This window comes from Hypanus sabinus, chromosome 4, assembly GCF_030144855.1.
Source record: "Hypanus sabinus isolate sHypSab1 chromosome 4, sHypSab1.hap1, whole genome shotgun sequence".
Taxonomy (NCBI): Eukaryota; Metazoa; Chordata; class Chondrichthyes; order Myliobatiformes; family Dasyatidae; genus Hypanus; species Hypanus sabinus.
The window spans coordinates 145,492,427-145,512,376 of NC_082709.1; the positions used below are offsets into that span (position 1 = coordinate 145,492,427).

Sequence of the window (19,950 nt, forward strand, 5' to 3'; positions counted from 1 at the left end):
CAAGATAAGTAAACAAATACTTAAAAACAAAAATTATGAGAAGGATCTACAGAATGCATAAAAATTCTGAGGACGAGTACATAAAGGGCAAGGATGGAATAACAGTACAGGTGGACTTTGAAAGCTCAAACATCAGGTTTAACTTATCACATGTACATTAAAACAGTGAAATGTGCCATTTGTTTTACCAACCAACACGGCCCAAGGTTTCTTTGGGGTCAGTCCACAGGTGTTGGCACACATTCCAGTGGTGCCCACCATGTTCACAGAACACACCAAAGACAGCAGAACAAGTCCAGTTCCTCTTTTGCACCCACCCACGCAGACACAAAGAGAGTCCTCCACCCCATTTAGGCCACCCTCCACCTCCAGCAGACTGAAGACATTGGGGCCTTTGACTTCTCCGGTGGACTTGCCGATCCTGGGCTCCGGCCATTGGACTTCAACTTCTGATTGACATTTGGGCTTTGATCTTCGGTATTGATTCCTGGACTTGTGGATGACAACAGATGCGGACTGCAGACTTAAGGTGTTAAACTCTGAACTTGCCAATGATGGGACTACGAACATGGGACCTCGAACTACCGTCTTGCTGACTTGTAGGGGATCAGCAGCCCAAATGCCCACTACTCACACAGAACTCTGATCCATGAACCCACTGATCTGGGGGTCTTCTCCAGTCTGCCAGCCAGACATCTGACCACTTACGTCCTTTGTCACTGGCCTTTGAATGCAGAGCAGAGTTCTTGAATCTAGCCTGACCTCCAGCTCCCCAACATCTCTGACCCTAAATCCTAACCTGACCGCTAACTCCTGTCTGTCCCCAAACATTCCATACAAACCTAAAAACCAACCAAGTCTGAGCTATAACCTTGATAGAGACCACAGCCTTCTCCTCCTCAGCAAGTACAAAGGAGGAAACAAGACTGAGCATCTAGATTTGGCAACTTCGCAGAAAAATAATGAACTAATGATGATGAAACAGTAAAGTTAGGTTGAAACCAAAGATAAAACAAAACATCCAATTTTAGTATGATCAGCCTTCAACTTCACTGAGGCGGGCAATTAAAAAATAATTCCTAGTTAACTGCATTAGCAAGAAACATTGACAATTCCGCATAACCAAACTGTTCACCAAAACTCTGTCCAAAGCCACATGTGAAATCTTAAATGAACAGAAGAGCGAATTAAAAAAAAATCAAATGGAATATTTTTTCCTTACTACAGTTAACAGAAACAATTATCTGTTGACTTGAGCTTTTTAAATGATCAGAAAACCACACATTTTCCTAACAGCTTTATTTACATTATTCCCACTCTCCAATTCTCCCTAAATTTATCTAGGATAAATGCATTAATAACCGAATTAAAACTGTAATAATCAACATTTAATACTGCAAAAAAATGTCATGTCCACACAAATAAAGCTGAAAATCAAACCACCATTTTGTAAGGTATATGATGATGAAACAATTTGTCAGTGCCAATTCAACCTTGAAGGCAGATTATGGGAAGTTGCAATCCAATTACGTATGGCTTCCCTGTGCCCAACCCTGAGAAATAAAACGATCTACACTACAGATGGAAGGGAATAGTTGACCCTTGGTTCGCAATTAAAATTAATCCACCTAGAGTTGTGGGCTCAAATAGGCCTCATTAAGGAAAGTGATTAATTTGAATAGAAAGGGACAGAAAGAACCGTGTAGTTTGCCAGAATATTCTTAGCGGCGAGACGCTCTCCAAATCTTAAAGCTATCAAAAATTGTCACATTTCACACGAAAACTCAGCACGGGCCGAGTTCCTCTCTCAGACGTCGCCTCTTCCGATTGCTTTAAACTATGCAGCAGAAGCCACGAATCGAAGAAGTCACCGAAAGTGGAGCTGATTGACTTTGGAAACTGGGGATGTGGCCACGAAGCTTTTTACTGGCATCCGACCCAATCTGGCCGAATCCTTTCCGTTTCTCAGTTAATCGCCAAAACGATTGCTCCCAGAGGAAGCAATAAACACAGTCAACTCCACTATCACCATTTCTCTCGCACTCTCCCCCCCCCCCCACAAACAAAAAGCCAACAAAAATAAAGCAAAACTAAAGTTATACGCAGCCAACATTCCTTTTATAGCCCGACTAACCCTCACTTTGTTGACGTGTATGGCGATTTCAGAGATTGGCAGTTTCCCTGTCCAAAGAGGAACCAGTTTATGCCGGCGCCAGTTACAATAAAAGAACGACGAGGCTGTTTGACAGCCAATGATTGTCGGCGTCGATCGGAAGGGGCGGGCCCTCGTGTCAGTTGATCCCGCAGCACGAACTGACGTAAATCAACACAAAGACACGTGGTGTCGGCCGCTGTCGGTCATTGGTGGGGAGTGGGTTTGCTGCTTGTGCGCTTACGGCGTGGAATCGGTGTGACACAATTACAACTTTCTGCTTTGAAGTTTTCTGTGTTTTTTTTGCTAATATCATTTAAATGCTATTTTAGTTTTTCTGAATAAATAAGGACTTCAACAGCGTGTGGTAGAAAGGAGCAAGAGCTTGAAGGATGTGAAAAACAAAAAAGTGCACGGAAATAATAAAGAATAATACAAAATAAATTGCAAACAGTTTTTTTTCATCTCTGTAAACCCATGAAATCCTGTGGAGTATCATTCGGTGATGAGGAAAAGAAAATGGCGGCGGGAAAACCGAGTGAAATTGAGGATGACTTTCCAACTCTGACGCCCCAGGAGAGAGACTCTATTGCAACTCTCGATAGGTTAGAAAATTCTGCAAGTTTTGTGTTGTGTTTTTGATTGAGTTTTAGTGTTTGTGCATAAATTAAATCCGATGTTAACGTATGTCATCTTGTCTGTCGCGTTCGCACAGCCGACTGTTTGGATTTCTGAAGGTTCATGAAGATGGCGCCAGAACGAAGGCCTTGTTAATAAAGGTAAGAGCTGAGAAACACTGTCTTTTTTTTAATGTATGTTTGAATATATGTGTTGCAGTCGTAAACTTCTTCGCCCCCTTCTTTTGAACAATAAAACCAGTCTTAGAAGAAAACATCCCTACTTTCCATTGGACAGTATCATTTAATGTTGTCATATTTTTATATGTGTAAAATAACCTGAGAAGCAGTGGTGCATATGAAAAGAGATGTTTGCAGATGTTGAACGTGTGGTGTGAGTGACAAGTCTTTTGTTTTAGGTGGTTATATTAAAATTGGCTACTCTTTCGGCCTCCCCCCTCCTCCTGCTTTGCCTTCCAAGTCTCTGGGCTCTGCTGTGGGTTTTGTGTTGTGCATCGGTTGAAGTTTCGCTCCGCGTTAAAAATGGCTGCTGATCTCCAAGATGGCGGGACAGGGAGGAGAGGAAAATAGTGAGACTGGAAAGGAAGGACAACAACAAACAAAAAGAAACTCGGGCTAATTTCATTCTTTCTTCACTTGCAATATGCATTGTGTTGTGTATATGAATTACACCTACTGAGGTGCTGGAAATGGAGACGTTGATGGGATTGTTTGTGCGCTTTTAAGACAAATGCACAATGATTCTTTCACTCAACCTGTAGCACGAAACAGTAATTGGGAAACATAATTAAATGGCTGCAATCCCATAGAGGCGGTGTGATATTTCATTAAATAGATTTTGAGGAGGGTGTAAATTTGCTGAAATGAGACAGAACCACGTCTTCGATAAAAACTTTCATATGGAATCAATATTTACATTGCAGTATAGATCTTTCTTAAATTTGTACTGTAATAGAACATTTTTGTACGTATCGTACAAGTTTATGTACATTGAACAATTCTGGAGCGTCCGATCTCACTAGATTTTGATTTCCTACTCAATTCGTTGTTTTCAGCGAGGAAAATGCGGCAGTTTGTGTTTTTATTTAGGTGGGTTAAAATCTGAGCTTATGTAAGTGTTGTAATACTCGGTCCGACATGTTTCTACTGGTATTTACTTACATAAATTGACTCAAATTGCATTTTTTAAATTTGCTTAGTTCATGGTTTGCTCTAGTACATTTTTGTAACACGAGTATTTCTGAGAAAGTATGGTTATCGTTTGAAAATAAATGTCAATTTTATTTACTAATTGGGCATTCGTACTAAAGCCTTTAAAGTGTTATTTCATTTAACCGTAGCGTACTATAAAGTCATAATTCATTAGTTTTAGGTTCTAATTCTCTTTCACATGTCACATAGGCAGTCTATAAGATGAAACACTTAACTGCCAATTATATGATTATGAATAAGAAATAAGCTGTTTTATAGGCAACAAATATTAAGGTCTATTTGAGGATGTTGATATTGTGTTTAATCAAAATTCAAACTGGAACTTTAAAAGTAATTGGATGGTTGCAGTTTCCTGATCTGCAGTGAGTTTGTTCTCCAGCATACAGAACCTCTCAGTACAGAATTCCAAAATGCATTTCTGTTTACAGAAAAGCTGTTAGGAATTAGTAATGTCACAATACAGCTTAGTAAACCACCTAATACTTGTAGACCATTAAATTCCAAATTTGAATTTGTATGAAACTCATTGTTAATGGTGCTTTGACTGTTCTTGGTGCGGGTTGACAAGGTTGGTCATGCTTTTAACATTTACCTGTGAATGGTGAGAATTGCACTGTATTGTTTTAATAGCTAAGCAGCTTTCTCACAATCTGGTTTACAAGGAATAATCTGAGCAGTTGTATACCAGTAATAAATCAATGTCTAGAATATTGGATGGTGGGGGAAGGCACATATTTCTGTATTAAAATGCTTTTTTGGATAATTGTTAAATACTCATCTATGTTAGAAGTTTAAATAGTTAAATCTGCATTTATATGAAATCTATATGTAACATCCAGACTTATTGGAATTGGTTTAATATTGTCGCATTACCCAAGTGCAGTGGAAAGCTTGTCTTGCTTGCAGTTCATAAGGTCAATTCATTACATAGTGCATTGAAGTAGTACAAGGTAAAACAATAACAGAATGCAGGGTAAAGTTGAACATTACAGTGAAAGTTCAGTGTAGGTAGACAGGTGCAAGATCATAACATGGTAGATTTGAGTTCAAGATCTAGATGGAAGAGGGTTCCTTAGTATGATACATTTTATTGTACGAGTGAACTTTTCAACAGTCTTATTATTGATAGTAGGATAGAACCTACCCTTTACCCTAGTATTGTGTGCTTTCAGGCCTATGTATCTCTTGCCTGATGGGAGAGGGCGCAGAAAAATGTCCAGGGGTAGGTGGGGTTTGTTGAGTGATACGCTGGGCTGTGTCCACAACTCTGCAGGTTCTCATGGTCATGGGCAGAATGGAGCAATGTTACATCCAGATGGGATGCACCCTATGGTGTAAATCTTGATCTCTAATTTGAAGGTATCTGTAAAAATGTGTTTTTGGGAGTGCAAATTCATTTGACAATTGGTCAAATGAAGCAAGAGATCTTGAGATAAACACGTCCCAAAAACACTTAATACCTAGTTCATCCCAATCTTTAAAGACTTTATCAGTCAAGGAAGGGATAAAAAAATAATTAAGGAGAATGGGAGATGACAATGAAAAATTCGCTAAACCAAAAAATTTCCTAAATTGAGCCCAAATCCTTAAAGTTTGCTTAACAATTATGTTATATTTTATTTGCTGAAAAAGAGTATGATCCAAGAAGAGAGACAATAGAGGAATTTTTTACAGAATTAACTTCTAAGGAGACCCATGATGGGCAATCTTTACGATAAATATAATAGGACCAGAAAGTAATATTCCTTATATTGGCAGCCCAATAGTAAAACCTAAAATTGGGTAGGTCTAGTCCACCCATCTCTTTATTTCTTTGTAGGTAAACTTTACTTAAACGAGCTTGTTTATTATTCCATATATAAGACGTTAAAATTGAATCTAAAGAATCAAGTCTTAGGAATAAAAATAGGTAAGGCCTGAAAAAGATATAAAAATTTTGGTCTGATGTTGAATAATGCTATATCTTCATGACTCTGAATTATATTTAGTGTAGTCAAAACTATTCACTCAATTTATTTATAATGTCAGTCTTACAAGGCAGAAAGATCCTAGGTTTGATCATGAATTTGTGCAAACTGGGTAGGGGCTGATTGGGGTACACCAATTGCCCTTGCATTTGGAACATTATAGGAAGACTGTAGTTGTATATTTATAAAATTAACTATTGTAAATAACTCGATTGTTTCCTACTAAAGATTTTATCTTTGAGAAGTGCAGTAAACTTGAATAAAGTCTTTTTTTGTACTGTTGGTTCAGTTTGATGGAATATTTGCAACACCAAAGAGATCCAGAAAGTTAACTTTTATGTATGGAAAGAGCATTGGATAGCTATAGGGGAAAGAAAACACATTCAAAAGTTGGTTATTATTTTAAAATATGTAGGCTTACTTGCTCATAAACACAGCAACAAACACAACCTTAATAGTGCTAATCATTTATAGAAGCCTCATTTCCTTTTATAATTTAAAACCTCTATTGTGCATACACTAAAATTTGTGTAATTAAAATCACCTAACTATTGAAGTAGTCCTTTTTTTTTTACAAATGAGAGCAATGGGTGATTCGTTTTCTGCAAGTTACTCAGTTCAGTACTTACTGAGTTTAGATCTTTCTAGTTAAAGGTAGAGCAGCCAAAATGCTGATTAAGTATGCAAGACTTTGTTGTGACGACTCATTGAGTATTTTTTAAACATTTTTAGAATTATATTATTTATATAAAATGAAGTACCATAATGATTAATTGCCTAATTTTTAGTCTTTTCATAATCACATACTCCTTTGAAATTATGGACATGCTCAGTTCTACCCTGACATTAGTGGGACAAAATGGTACTTTTTTCATTGTGGAATTTCATGATCTTCCCCTCAGTACAAGACTGTTTAGAGCAAAATTAAATAATTTCCAGATAATTGCTGCACAGAACTTGTGATTAGCTTATTTCTTTTCAATGTATTAACAGTTGGTTGCTGCATGTATTCTTAAAAATTTGAAAAGAACAAGGTGGTTGAACAAGTAACATTATTCATGACGTGATATTACTCAGTATTTGAAAAATAGTTAATTCATTCCAATTCAGTTGATAATTTAAAACATCTGTATTGATTTTTCATTTTAGATGCATATGCATTCTTGATTTCCAAATGCTAAGTTTGCATAGTGTGTAGTTTAATTATAGGTCAAAAGATTATTAATGTTATTTACTTATGTTTCTGTAGTAAGAAATCATCTAAATAATTTCACAATGCTGATCACTAAGTCTTTAAAAGTTTACTTTCATAATACTGTGATAGGTCTTTCAAGTTATAATGCTGTAGCATAACTGTGGCCTGTGTGGATTCCAGTGCAATGTAGGACTGCAGCACCCCAATACATTTTGCAGAAATAGTGTAATTTTGAAATCTGATACTTGTAGTTGGTATGTTTTCCAAACTAAGGTTGCATGTCTTTTAGAGATGGCGGGGAAATGTTAAGATTTGTGAAGCCTAGGAATCTGCAAGTAATAAGATATTCAGGAATAATAAACTATAGACTGATTTTTGATAGTTTAAAAAAAAACATATTTTGGATCTGGAATGATTTGATTCCCTTATTTATCATTTCTCTCTCTCCCCCCCCCAAAAGTAATTGTTTACATTAAATATTGTTTTTAAATGAAAAAATGTTTTTACTGTTATTTCTCACTAACATCTGAATTATTGTTTTGCTTTTCTTAAAATAATTAGATATTTACCCTACATTGCCACAGTGATTACACTTTCAAAAGAAGCATTAGTAACATTTTTATGACGTCATGAGATTACGATATTTTAAATGTTCCTTTGGCTTTCCAAATTTTCATTTGCTGTTTCTTTTGAACGTACTGACATACATGTCCTTGTTTTGTTCATACATGTTCTTGTTTTGCTTTAAATATGCTTCTATTGGGATCTTTTATTCATTGCCAGTTACCCAAAGATGTAATGTGGACCTGATTTTTATGACGGTTTGCAGCCCACCCAGTGAAGATGCTTTTGTATATTGGAAAGGAAGTTTCATGGTTTTGATTCATTGCTTAAGTACACTCAGTGACCACTCTATCAAGTATATTCTGTACCTTATAAAGCGGCCACTGAGTATATGTTCTAGTACTGTTGCTGTAGCCCATTCACTTAAAGGATTGACGTATTATGCATTTAGAGATGCTCTTCTGCATGCACAGTTGTAATGCGTCTTTAGTTGAGTTACTGTGGCTTTTCAGTCTGGTTGAACCAGTCTAGCCATTCTCCTCTGACCTCTCGTTAACAAGGTACTTTCACCCACAGAACTGCTGCTCACTGGATGCTCTTTGTTTTTGTTTTATTCCTCCTGATTATTGACTTACGGAGCAGGAAACCAGTGGTCCATGAGACAGTTCTCATCCAGGGATCAGAGGTGGAGAGGGCTAGCATCTTTAAAATTCCTCAGTGCTATCATACAAGAGGATCTGTCCTGTGTCCAGCACACAAGTGCCATTATGAAGAAAGGATGGCAATACCTCTACTTAGTTTATGAAGAACCGGCACGTCATTTAAAACTCCGACAAACTGCTATAGGTGTGTGGTGGAGAGCATGTTGAGTTGTATATGGTGACATTTATGTATTTTGATAATAAATTTACTTTGAACACCTATCATATGCCCACATTCCTTCAACTGGTTCTCTTTCCTTACTATTCTCATCTGTTCACCCACCTTTTATTTAGTTCCAAGCTTCATCTTCCTTTCTCCTCAGAGTCTGTCATCTGCTGCTCTTTGTCACCTCCATGATCACCTCCCAGCTTCTTTTGCTTTGCCCACTCTCACTTCCTTCACCTGCCTTTCATTTCTCCTCACCTGGATCCACCAATCACTTGCTAGCTCTTGCTCCATGCTTTCCAATCATCTTCAAATTGGACATCGACCCTCTCTTTTTCAGTTTTGATGAAGGATCTTGACTCAATGTCAACTGTCATTTTCCCTCCACATAAGCTGCCTGACCTGCTGCGCCCCTGCAACGTTTGTTTAGGTGCATCAGTAAGCTGTTTGTTGGTTGATAATTTACAGTACCATTGATGTCATCCTTGGTTATTGTGCTGATGTTTGAGAACAGACTGACTGATAATTACTCTGATTTGGATTGGTGTAAGCTTTTGTAGGCAGAGAGTAATTTGGACAGGTATCATATATGTCTGCATATATTACTGCTTTGGCACATTAGCAGGTCTTTTAGAGTCATAGAAAAGCACAGCTCAGAAGCAGGCTCTTTAGCCCATCTAGTCCGCGCCAAACTTCTTAAACCGCCTACTCCTATCGATCTGCACTGGGACTATAGCCCTCCATAACCCTGCTGTCCACCTATCTTAAACTTTGAAATTGAGCTCACAGGCAACTCTTGTGCTGGCAGTTCATTCCACAACTTCACATGCTTCTGAGTAAAGGTGGTTCCCCTCATGTTCCCCTTAAACTTTTCACCCCCCCCACCCCAAACCCATGACCTAGTTGTAGTCCCACCCAACCTCTGTGAAAGAAGCCTGCTTATATCTACTATATATATATATATATATATATATATATATATATATATATATATATATGTGTGTGTGTATATATATATCACAATATATATCACAATTTTGTATACCTCTATCAAATGTCCTCTCGATCATCTATGTTCAAAGGGTCACCTAAAGTCCTAACCTTTTCAATATTTCCTTATAACTGAAGTTCTCCAGACCTGGAAACATCCTTGTAAATTTTCTCTGTAATCTTTCAACTTTATTTACATCTTTGCTGTATGTAGGTGACCAAAACTGCATGCACTACTCCAAATTAGGCCTCACCAATGTCTTTTACAAATTCAACATAACATAAATTAGTACATTGACTTATGAAGGCCAGTGTGCCAGAATGTTTCTTTATGGCTCTATCTACCTGTGACACCACTTTCAATGAATTATGGACCTATATTCCTAGATCCCTTTGCCCTACCTTTCAGTGTGTAAGATCTACCCTGATTGGTTCTACCAAAGTGTGACACCTCACATTTGTCTGCATTAAATTCCAGCTGCCATTTTTCCATCTGGTTCAGATACCACTACAAGCTCTGATAGTCTCCCTTGCTGTTCACTACACCTCCTGTCTTGGTGTGATTCTCATTTTCAGATATGCTTGGTGCTGCTTTGCTCTTTGACTTCTGCTGAAGCAGGATTGACCATCTGGCTTTAATGGTAGAATGAGGCACATGCTTTGCCTCAAATATCATAGATTTTGATGTAATGCAGTTCTATTGATAGCATCTAGCAGTGCCTATGTACTATGAGAATTGCATTTTATTGTGAACTGTCAAGCTATATGAGCTAGATGTATAGAAAATATAACGGCTCAAAACCAGGTACAAAACCCCTCCAAGAGGCTTAGTCTTGAGCTGCTAGATTGCTATGGATCCAGCTTGTATAGCATGGTAGTACCAAAAGATGATGGAGGATGTCCTTGCTATGGAAAAAAAGATCTTTGACCATGGCACAGTCCTTGTAAGACGCTTCTGTCAGTATCTTAATGTTGTTTTTGCATGAACTAGATAATTGAAAATAAAGGCCACTGCATTCATTTCTCCGTTTGTTTAGTTAGCCATCAATTTGAGACTATTTCTAGCATCCATATGTCCCAGGCCATATTCTGTTAGGTCAAAGGATAGTGTCCTTGAGGATATTCTGGAGTCTCTCCAATGGGTAGTCAGATCTGCCCAATGCATCACCCACAACAGCCTATGTGCCATCAAAAACATCTATGCTGAAAGGTGATGGGAAAAGCACCTTTGTGAATGATCCCACCCACCCTACTCATGGACTCTTTGTCCCATTCCAGTCTGGGAGGAGGCTACATAGGATCCAATGCAGCACCACCAGACTCAAAAAAAAGTTACTTTCCCCAAGCAGTAAGGCTGATCAACACCTCCACTCACTAACCCACTCCTCCACACCTCCATTCACCACTACTTTATTATTTCCTGTCAGAGTCACCTTATTTACAGGCATTCTTGTGTCTAGCGGCACTTTTATGCCATCAATCTGTGTATAAGCTATCTTGCGTATTTCTATTTATTATTATTCTGTTCATTTTTTTTTGTTCTGCATCGGATCCGGAGTAACAATTAGTTTGTTTTCCTTTATACTTGTCTGCTGGAAATGACATTAAATAACTTGGATCTTGAATGTAATGATGAACCTGGAAGCTTCCCATCCCCACTGAAGTACTCATTCCTTAGTTGAGGAAAAATGATAGATGCTAAGTAAAACCTTTCTTTGTCAGTATTTGATGCTGTGGCATGATTTGGAGTTGGTAATGAAAAATCCCAGGCTCATTCTGTCTTTATATCACTGCAGTGCCACCTCTTGTGCCTTGCTGGTGTGAAAGGATGTACTTGATGGTTATGTTGGTATAGTCTGGAACTTTGAGTGAAATGTATGATTCTTTGAGCTTGATTATTAAGATACTAGCCAGTCCTTGCAACCTGTACATATTTTCCTGGTGTTTGCAGGAAATTTCAAGATTGAAATTGAATAAGTGTCTCAATTGAAGATAGGTCCTTCAGAGTTTTTTTTCCCCCTTGTTATTGTTCAGAACATAGAACAGTATAACGTAGGCACCAACCCTTCAGCTCACAGAGTACTGAACTAGTTAAGTTAGCAATCGAATGCCCAACTAAACTAATCCCTTCGGCCTACACAATGTCTGTATCCTATACATCTATGTGCCAGTAATATGTACATAATATCTATGTACCAGGCAATGCATTCTAGGCACTCAGTGCTATGTGTAAAATTAAAAAAGAAAACAACTTGTCCTACACAACTCCTTTGAACTTGCCCCTTCTCACCTGCAATGCATGCCACACCCACATTGCTGGAGGAACTCAGCAAGCCAGATGGCATTGAGGGAGGGAAATGAACAATTGATATTTTGGGCTGAGATCATTCATCAACAGTGGAAAGGAAGAGAGGGGTAAAGGGAATAATGTGAGTAGCTGGAAAGTGAAGAGGCAAAGGGCTGAAGAAGGATTTTGATAGAGGACAGTAATAATGTAATGGAGGGAGAGGCGAGGAACCACAGGGAGTGATGGACAGGTTGTGAGGATGGGATGAGGAAGAGAAGATGGGCATCTACAGCAAAAAGGGAAAACAAAAGTAGGGGGTTGGGAGAGGAAAACAGGGGAGTAGTTACCAGAAGTTAGGGAATTAGGTGTTGCCGTCTGGTATTAGAGAATTCAACCCTGGGGAAATAGATTCCTGCTGTCTGCACTATCTACGGTTGCAAGAAAAAGTTTGAGCCCTTTGCAATAACCTGGTTTTCTGCATTAATTACTCAATATGTGGTCTAATCTTCATTGAATTCACAATAATAGACAAACACAATCTGCCTAAACTAATAACACACAAACAGTTTTACTTTTCATGTCTTTATTGAACATGTTGTTTAATTATTTACAGTCCAGGCTGGAAAAAGTATGTGAATCCTTCTATTTAATAACCGGTAGAACCTCTTTCAGCAAAAATAATCTCCACTAATTGTTTCCTGTAGCTGCTGATCAGGCTTGCACAATGGTGAGGAGGAATTTTAGATAATTCTTCCATACAAAACTGTTTCAATTCAGTATTTCTGGGATACCATGTATGAACAGCCCTCTTCTGGTCATACTACAGCATCTCAATTGGGTTAAGATCTGGGCTCTGTCTTGGCCATTCCAAAACTCAAATTTTGTTCTTTTCAAACCATTTTATTGTTGATTTACTGTTGTGTTTCAGATTATTGACTTGTTGCATCATCCAACTTCTATTAAGCTTCAGGTGACAGACTGCCACCTTGACATTTTCCTGTAAAAATGTCTTGATACAATTTTGAATTCTTTGTTCCCTCAATGACTGCAAGCTGTCCAGGCCTTGAGGCAACAAAGCGGCCCCAAACCATAATGCTCCTTCCACCATGTTTCCCAGTTGGGATGAGGTTTTGGTGTTGGTGTGCAATGCCCTTTTCCCTACAGGCATAGTGCTCTGCATTTCTACCAATTGTTTCAACTTTTGTCTCATCTGTTTACAGAACATTGTTCCAGAAGTGTTGTGGAACACCCAGGTGGTATTTTACAATCTTGAGACGTGCAGCAATGTTTTTGGAGAGCAGTGGTTTCCTCTGTGGTGTCCTTCCATGAACAGTATTCTTGTTCAGTGTTTTTCTTATAGTGGACACATGAATAGAGACTTTTTTTTAGCAAGTTCTAGCGATCTCAGCAGGGAGAGTAGCAACGGTACTGAATTTCCTCCATTTGTAGACAGTTTCTCTTGCTGTGGACTGATGAACTCTCGGGTCTTTAGAAATGTTTTTGTAGCCTATTCCAGCTTCACGCATCTTAACAATTCTTCAGAGGTCCTTTGAAAGTTTTGATTGAGGCATGGTGCACATAAACAGATCTTTACAATGAAGAGCAGGCTCTGTTAGTAACTTGATTTTCTTTTTATAGAACAAGACATCTCTACAACCCACACCTCCAATCTCATCTCATTGACCGGAACATCTGAATCCAATTAGCTTTTGTCGAAGGCATTGCCCCAGAGGTTCACATTCTTTTTTGAACATAGACTGGGATTGTTTAGATGGTGTACTCAGTATTGATGAGAAGTAGTACAATTGTATGTGTGCTATTAATTTAGGCAGATTGTGTTTGTCTATTATTGTGACTTGAATGAAGATCAAACCACATTTTTATAAGTAATCAATGCCATAAACCAGGTAATTGCAAATGGTTTGCACACTTTTTTTTGCAACTGTATGCCTCTCAATATATAATAAACCTCCTCTGTCAAAATCTCCTCTCAGCCTCTGCCATTCCAGAGATAACAATGTTAGTTTGTCCTATCTCTCTAATTCAGACTGGCAGCATCCTGGTAAACCTTGTCTGCACCCTCTCCAAAGCTTCAAAATCCTTTCTATAATGGGACAGTCAGAACTGAATGTAATATACCAGATGTGGCTCAACTTCAGTTCTATAAATTTGAAACAGAGTTTCCTGACTTTTGAACTCAAAGCCTTAGCAAGCATGCTGTATGCTGCTTTCAGGAGCTTTGAACTTGGACCCCCAAGATCCCTATGCTTATTGAGGGTTTTGCAATTAACAGTGAACACTCTCCTTATGTTTGATCTCCCAAAGTGCAACACTTTACAGTTGGCTGGGCTAAACTCTCATCTGCCATTTTCTTCCCATATCTGCAACTGTTCTATATCCTGCTGTATTCTTTGCCAGTCTTCTATACTATCCACAATACAACGAGTATTCGTTTCATTTGAATGCTCACTAACCCACTTATCTATGTTTTCATCTAGGTCATTTACATATATCACTTGCAGCAGATGTCCCTGTCATTGTAAATCCCTACATGACAGCATTGGTCACAGACTATGAGCCAGAATGTCCCATCAGCCACTATCCACCATCTTCTATGGGCAAGTCGATTCTTAATCCAAATATTAAATTCACCGTGGATCCCATGTATCTTAAAAACTTTTGATGAGCCTCCCATATGGGCCCTTATCAAATGCCATACTAAAATACATGTAGACCAAATCCACAGCTCTACCTTTATCAATCACTCTGGTACTTCCTCAGAAACTCAGTCACAACTTGCCCTGTATAAAGCCATGTTGGATGTCCTTATTTAGGCCAAAGTTTTCCAGTTGCTCATAGAGCCTAACCCAAAGAATCCACTCCAGTAACTTCCCTACCACTAGCATGAGACTTACTGATCTATAGCTTCCAGTATTACCCCTACTTGCCTTCTTGAATAATGGAATAACATTAGCTTCTTGCCAGTTCTCTGGGGCAGTTGCCTGTGGTTGGAGAGGACATGATGATGTTGGCCAAGGCCCTGGAAAGCTTGTTATATACCTGGGGTAAAACAAATTAATCCCTGGGGATTTGTCTATCTTAATATTCTTTAAGGTCCAATACTATCTCCTTTATCTCAAAATGCCCTAGCAACATTCTCTCTATCCTCTACATGCTTCTTCTAGGTAAATGCTAATGCAAAGTAATCATTTAGGATCTCATCTACATCCTCTACTTCCAGGCACACGTTCCCTCGTTTCTCCTAGAGTGGTCGTACCTGCTCCCTAGTTATCATCTTGCTGGTGATGCATGGATAGAATGCCTTAATGGTCCCTTCCGACTTTTCAAGTTCTTTTCTGCTTTCTTTATACAGTCAATCCCCGAGTTATGAACGTCCGACTTATGGACAACTCATACTTAAGAACGGACGGAGGAGACAGCTGTCCGCCATTTTAAGTCAGATCATAACGCCATCTGCCATTTTAAGTCGTTGCTGTTAACACTGTGTTGAGTGTGTAACCTTGTATTTGGCTTAAATATTTCCTAGCAAGATTTGCCTTGATCTCCCTTTCCCAGTCAGCACCACCCCCACTTGTCCTATTTAACCTGTCTCAGTGTGGGTGGACTTTAGGACCTGGAGCAGCACAAGACCCCTTGCCTGTGGCCGCTGCTGTATTTTTTTTATTTAAGTGCGATCGTGAACAGTAGCCAGATCAGAAATGCGGATCAATTCAACTAGTTCCTAAAGAGAACTCTGATAGGCCAATCAGATGGGTTCACTGCTGCTCAATGATAGAACATAAAATCCGCAGTTTTCTGTTCCATTGACGGAAAATGATCGCGATTGGAAAATAAAGTGGAAATAATAAAGTGATTGGAAAGAGGTGAAATGCCATTTGTCATTGGAAAAGCGTTAGGCTACAGTCGGTCAACGATCAGAACAACTTTAAAGGATACAGGTAAAGGAAAAAGTGAGAATAATGGAGCATCTGAAAGGCCCTGTCCCGATGAAAGCTGCAATTATTTCTAAGCAACTCAATGGTTTAAATACTGGAATATATACGTTTCCTAAGTGTTTTATATGCATAGAAAGGTAAAATATATACCATATACTAAGGCAAACGTTTGACTAACTGACGCTAAATAATACCGGATGTACCTTTTCTGACTTGTATACAAATCTGACTTAAAGATGGACTCAGGAATGCAACACGTTTGTAACCTGGGAACTGCCTATAATCCTTGAGGGCTCTACTTAAGTTCAGCTTTCTGAACCTTGTATACGTTTCCTTACTCTTCAAAAAATTCACCACCTCTCTCGACATTCAACCTTCCAATCTTTGTCCTTACTGGAACATACCTGTCCTCTACTCTGTGCAGTTGGTCTTTAAGCAAGCATACTCCATGTGTCAGATGTAGACTTGCCTAAAAACAGCTATTCCCAATTAACTCTCCTTAGTTCCTGCCTAATAGTCTTGTTGTTTGTTCTACTCAATTTTAATACTGTCCTGCAAGAAACATACTTCTTCAAAAGCTATCTTAAAACTAAAGTTGTGATCACTGTTATGAGGCTGGACTCCTATACTGGACTGTCTGGGCATTTTTCTGGTGTCTAGAATCAATTGACTTTGGCCTTGAATATATCTCTTATAGGGATTCTAAAGATGTGAAATGCTTTTCCATAAAGACATTTCTTCTTTTTTAAAATTAACTTTGGTCGTAGTGAAGAGTAGGCCTCAAGCTGTGGTGTTGCCTGTTTGCAGCTGCCCAAGGGAGCAGTGGAGATGGTGTGGTGTGATGTACATGCTGGAGTCGGTGCTGCCCTCCAGTGTTTGCTTAGCAGAAGACAAGATGTATTGTGTTCAACTGCAGACTTCTGCAATATTCATGGACTTAGGGATTTGGACTTTTTTTTGAATTGTACTTTATGTGCTATGTGTGCCTTGTGCTGTGTATGACAGTTAGTTCTGTGTTTTGTACCTTGACCCCGAAGATACTCTTTCATTTGGACACACGGGTATTCATCTGTGGTTGATAATTAAACTTGAGCTTCGTCATGAGGCCGTGCCTACGTTGTTCTAAGTTCTCTGGCTGGAGGGAACAGTCAGCATTAATCCTGTTAGATTTTCTGGGAAGTTTGTATCCCTCAATGAGATTTTTTCTAAATTCGCTGAAAGCGGAGAATTTACTTAATCTCCACTTGAAAAGATAGCTCATTCCACGATTTAATCTACTAAATCTATGTTGTACTTGATACCAAAGCTCTGTAGAATTTCAAAAAGCCATCCTTCACTGTTATATCCACTAACTTGCTAAAAGTTCTCATTAACATTTGCTTACACCAACTGGATGCTGAATCTAGATCTCTGTGAGAGAGGGAACCTTTGAATATAGCAGGACCTGTTGCGTGCAAGTTTCATGCGGGCCAGTAAAAAGAAGGTAGGTTTAAGTGGAGCAGCCATTGTGGGAGCATAGAGAGCTAGTGGGGAGGTTTCAGTGAGAAGGGGCAGGGGGCAGAAGCAATTTTCTATCTGCCTTGCGTAAGTAGGCCAGTTTAAGGCTTTGGCTTGAGAGTTTCTGTAGGGAAGTACAGGTGAATAGCAGGTTAGGTTCTTTTTATGGTAGTTACTAAACGTGCTGTAGCTGCGTGGTGTGGAGCTGGCAGATACCTTTTTGGTTCCTGATGACCTCATCTGCAGTAAGTGTTGGTTGCTTGAGGAATTCAGGATCAAAGATGATGATCTTGAATCTGAGCCTTAAACACTACAAAAGAAGGGTGGTGAATGCTGGACCCAAGCTGTTAAATTTCAGTACATGCAGTACATGAAATAAGGTAGACGATCTTGTAGTGCATATAGAGATAAGTAGGCATTATGTTGTGGGCATCGTAGAGAGGTGTGTAATGCACTGTAAGGTTTCACTGCTAATGTAATGGCCTCTCTGTAATGTTTCACTGATAAGGTAATGGTTTCTCTGCAGCAGTAATGTTTGGGTTATTATGAGAGAGAACGGGGGCTTTGGAATGTGCACTATCCAATGAGAGGCATGTTGCTCTTTATTGAGGGGCTAGGAGCAGGGATTTTGCAGTCTTTTGTTGGCAAGGGATGAAGAGAGAAGACGCGAATGGAAAGAGTTGGTAGACCGGCGGACGGACTGGACTCAGAGCGGGGGTCCGATGGTCAGCGACGCTTGGAGGTCGATGGGGAATGAATAAATGAATCTGTGAGCTCCAAGGTGCACACTAGACTGTTTCATTGAAATGGGCCCTTTTTCTTTTTATTTTCTTCACTAACCCTATAGTCAGATTAAGATTTATAAAATTCAGTTGTTTGATTGCGTACAATGTACTGTCTGATATTTTGTGGTTCAGACTTGTAACTGGGCAACACATCACATCCACACAAATGAGATTTCTCAGTGTGGCTGGGACAGAGGCCGTCTTCCCCCAGACAAATGCATGCTGGCTGAATTGGAGGGTTACAGGTGGTTGAAAGAAGATCACAGCTGAGAGCTTAACATCCAAGGATGCAAATCATATTGAAAGGAGGGGTAGGTGGGCAGAAGGGGTGAGGTGGATTTGTTGATTTAAAAAAAATCGTCTCATCTTTAGGAAGAATATATAGAATATTTGTGAATGTAGTTAAGAAACTGCAAGGCTATAAAGACCCGAATGGGATTTATATATGGACCTCTGAGCATTAGATGGGATGTGGGATGCAAATTACAATGGGAGATGGCAAAGACACGCAAAAATGGCAATGTTACAATAGTCATGAACTATTTCGATATGCAGGTAGGCTGAGAAAATCAGGTTTGTGATGGATCCCAGGAAGAAGCATTTTAAGGGATGGTTGGCACCATGGTTGATGAAACCAGTCAATGACAGCATTAAAAGCAAAAGAGGGGGCATACATTACACCAAAAATTACTGAGAAACTAGAGGATTGGAAAGCTTTTAAAATATTAACTGAAAGCAACTGAAAATGCAATAAAGATGAAATGTGAAGATAAGCTAACCAGTGGGATAGAAGGAAAATACCAAAGGGTTTTGCAAAGGTTTGTTGTCCTGGGAATGAATTGGTTAACATATGAAGAATATTTGAAGGCTCTGCATGTACTCACTGAAATTTAGAAGAATGGGAAGGGGGATGTAATTGAAACACAATGAATGTTGAAAGGCCAAGGAAGAGTGGACATGGAAACGATACTTTCAATAATGGGAAAACCTAGGACCACAGAACACAGCCTCAGAATGGAGGGATATTGTTTTAGTACTGAAGTGAGGAATTCCGATAGCCTGGGGTGGTGATTCTGTGGAATTCATTGCCTCATTCAATTATGGAGGCCAAGTCATTGGGTATATTTAAATCAGAGGTTGATAGTTTCTTGATTAGCAAGGGTGTGGGGTTGTGGGGAGAAGTCAGGAGAATGAGGTTGAGAGAGAAAATAAATTGACTATGATCGATTAGTAGAGCAGACTCGATAGGCCAAATAGGCTAATTATGTTTCAATCTCTTACTGTCTTAAGTTTATTTGTGTTTTGTGAAATGGCATCTCCACTAAGATTTAGTTCTTTCTAATAATAATGATAAATATTCTACTTCATTCTTCCAAAAACACATGTAATCTCACATTTTTCCACACTTAGTACATCTGCTCATCTTGTTCACACATTTAAATTGCCTTTATCCCATTGCATACTCTGTATTTCATTAATTTCCCCTCAAGCTTTATGTGAGCTTTGAAGCTAGAAGTGCTATGCTTCTGTCGTTAAAATAAATTGAGTAGGTAAGGGATCAGTACTGTTCAGATACACCACCTTAGGTAACCTGTTTATTTCTGTTAGTTGATGTATAACCAATTCTCCATATAGCCTGGTGGTCATTGCAACCCTATGAACCCTCAAAGTAGTGCATTTTGAAATGTCTTAGAAAATCCAATGTGACATATCTATTGATTAGTATGGACTATGGAAGTTGCATCTCAAAAAATGTTATTTTCATGTATTATTTTCTCCAAGATTTAAGTTTATTTGTCATGTGTGCATTGAAATATACAGTGAAATGTGTCATTTGCCC

The 19,950-nt window shown here is 38.9% G+C and overlaps 1 protein-coding gene across 4 annotated transcripts in view; it reads left to right on the plus strand.

Moving 5' to 3' along the window:
* The first annotated feature begins 2,357 nt into the window (after nt 1-2,357).
* The window catches only part of kdm6a (lysine (K)-specific demethylase 6A), a 218,775-nt gene continuing 201,182 nt past the window's right edge, over nt 2,358-19,950 (plus strand). For 2 of the 4 annotated variants that reach the window (XM_059968281.1, XM_059968283.1), the window contains exons 1-2: nt 2,358-2,757; nt 2,868-2,931. In XM_059968281.1, coding sequence (XP_059824264.1) covers nt 2,630-2,757; nt 2,868-2,931 — 192 coding nt within the window. In that variant the 5' untranslated portion in view covers nt 2,358-2,629. The remainder of the gene's footprint in view (nt 2,758-2,867; nt 2,932-19,950) is intronic. The other 2 variants (XM_059968282.1, XM_059968284.1) reach the window with 1 other exon arrangement.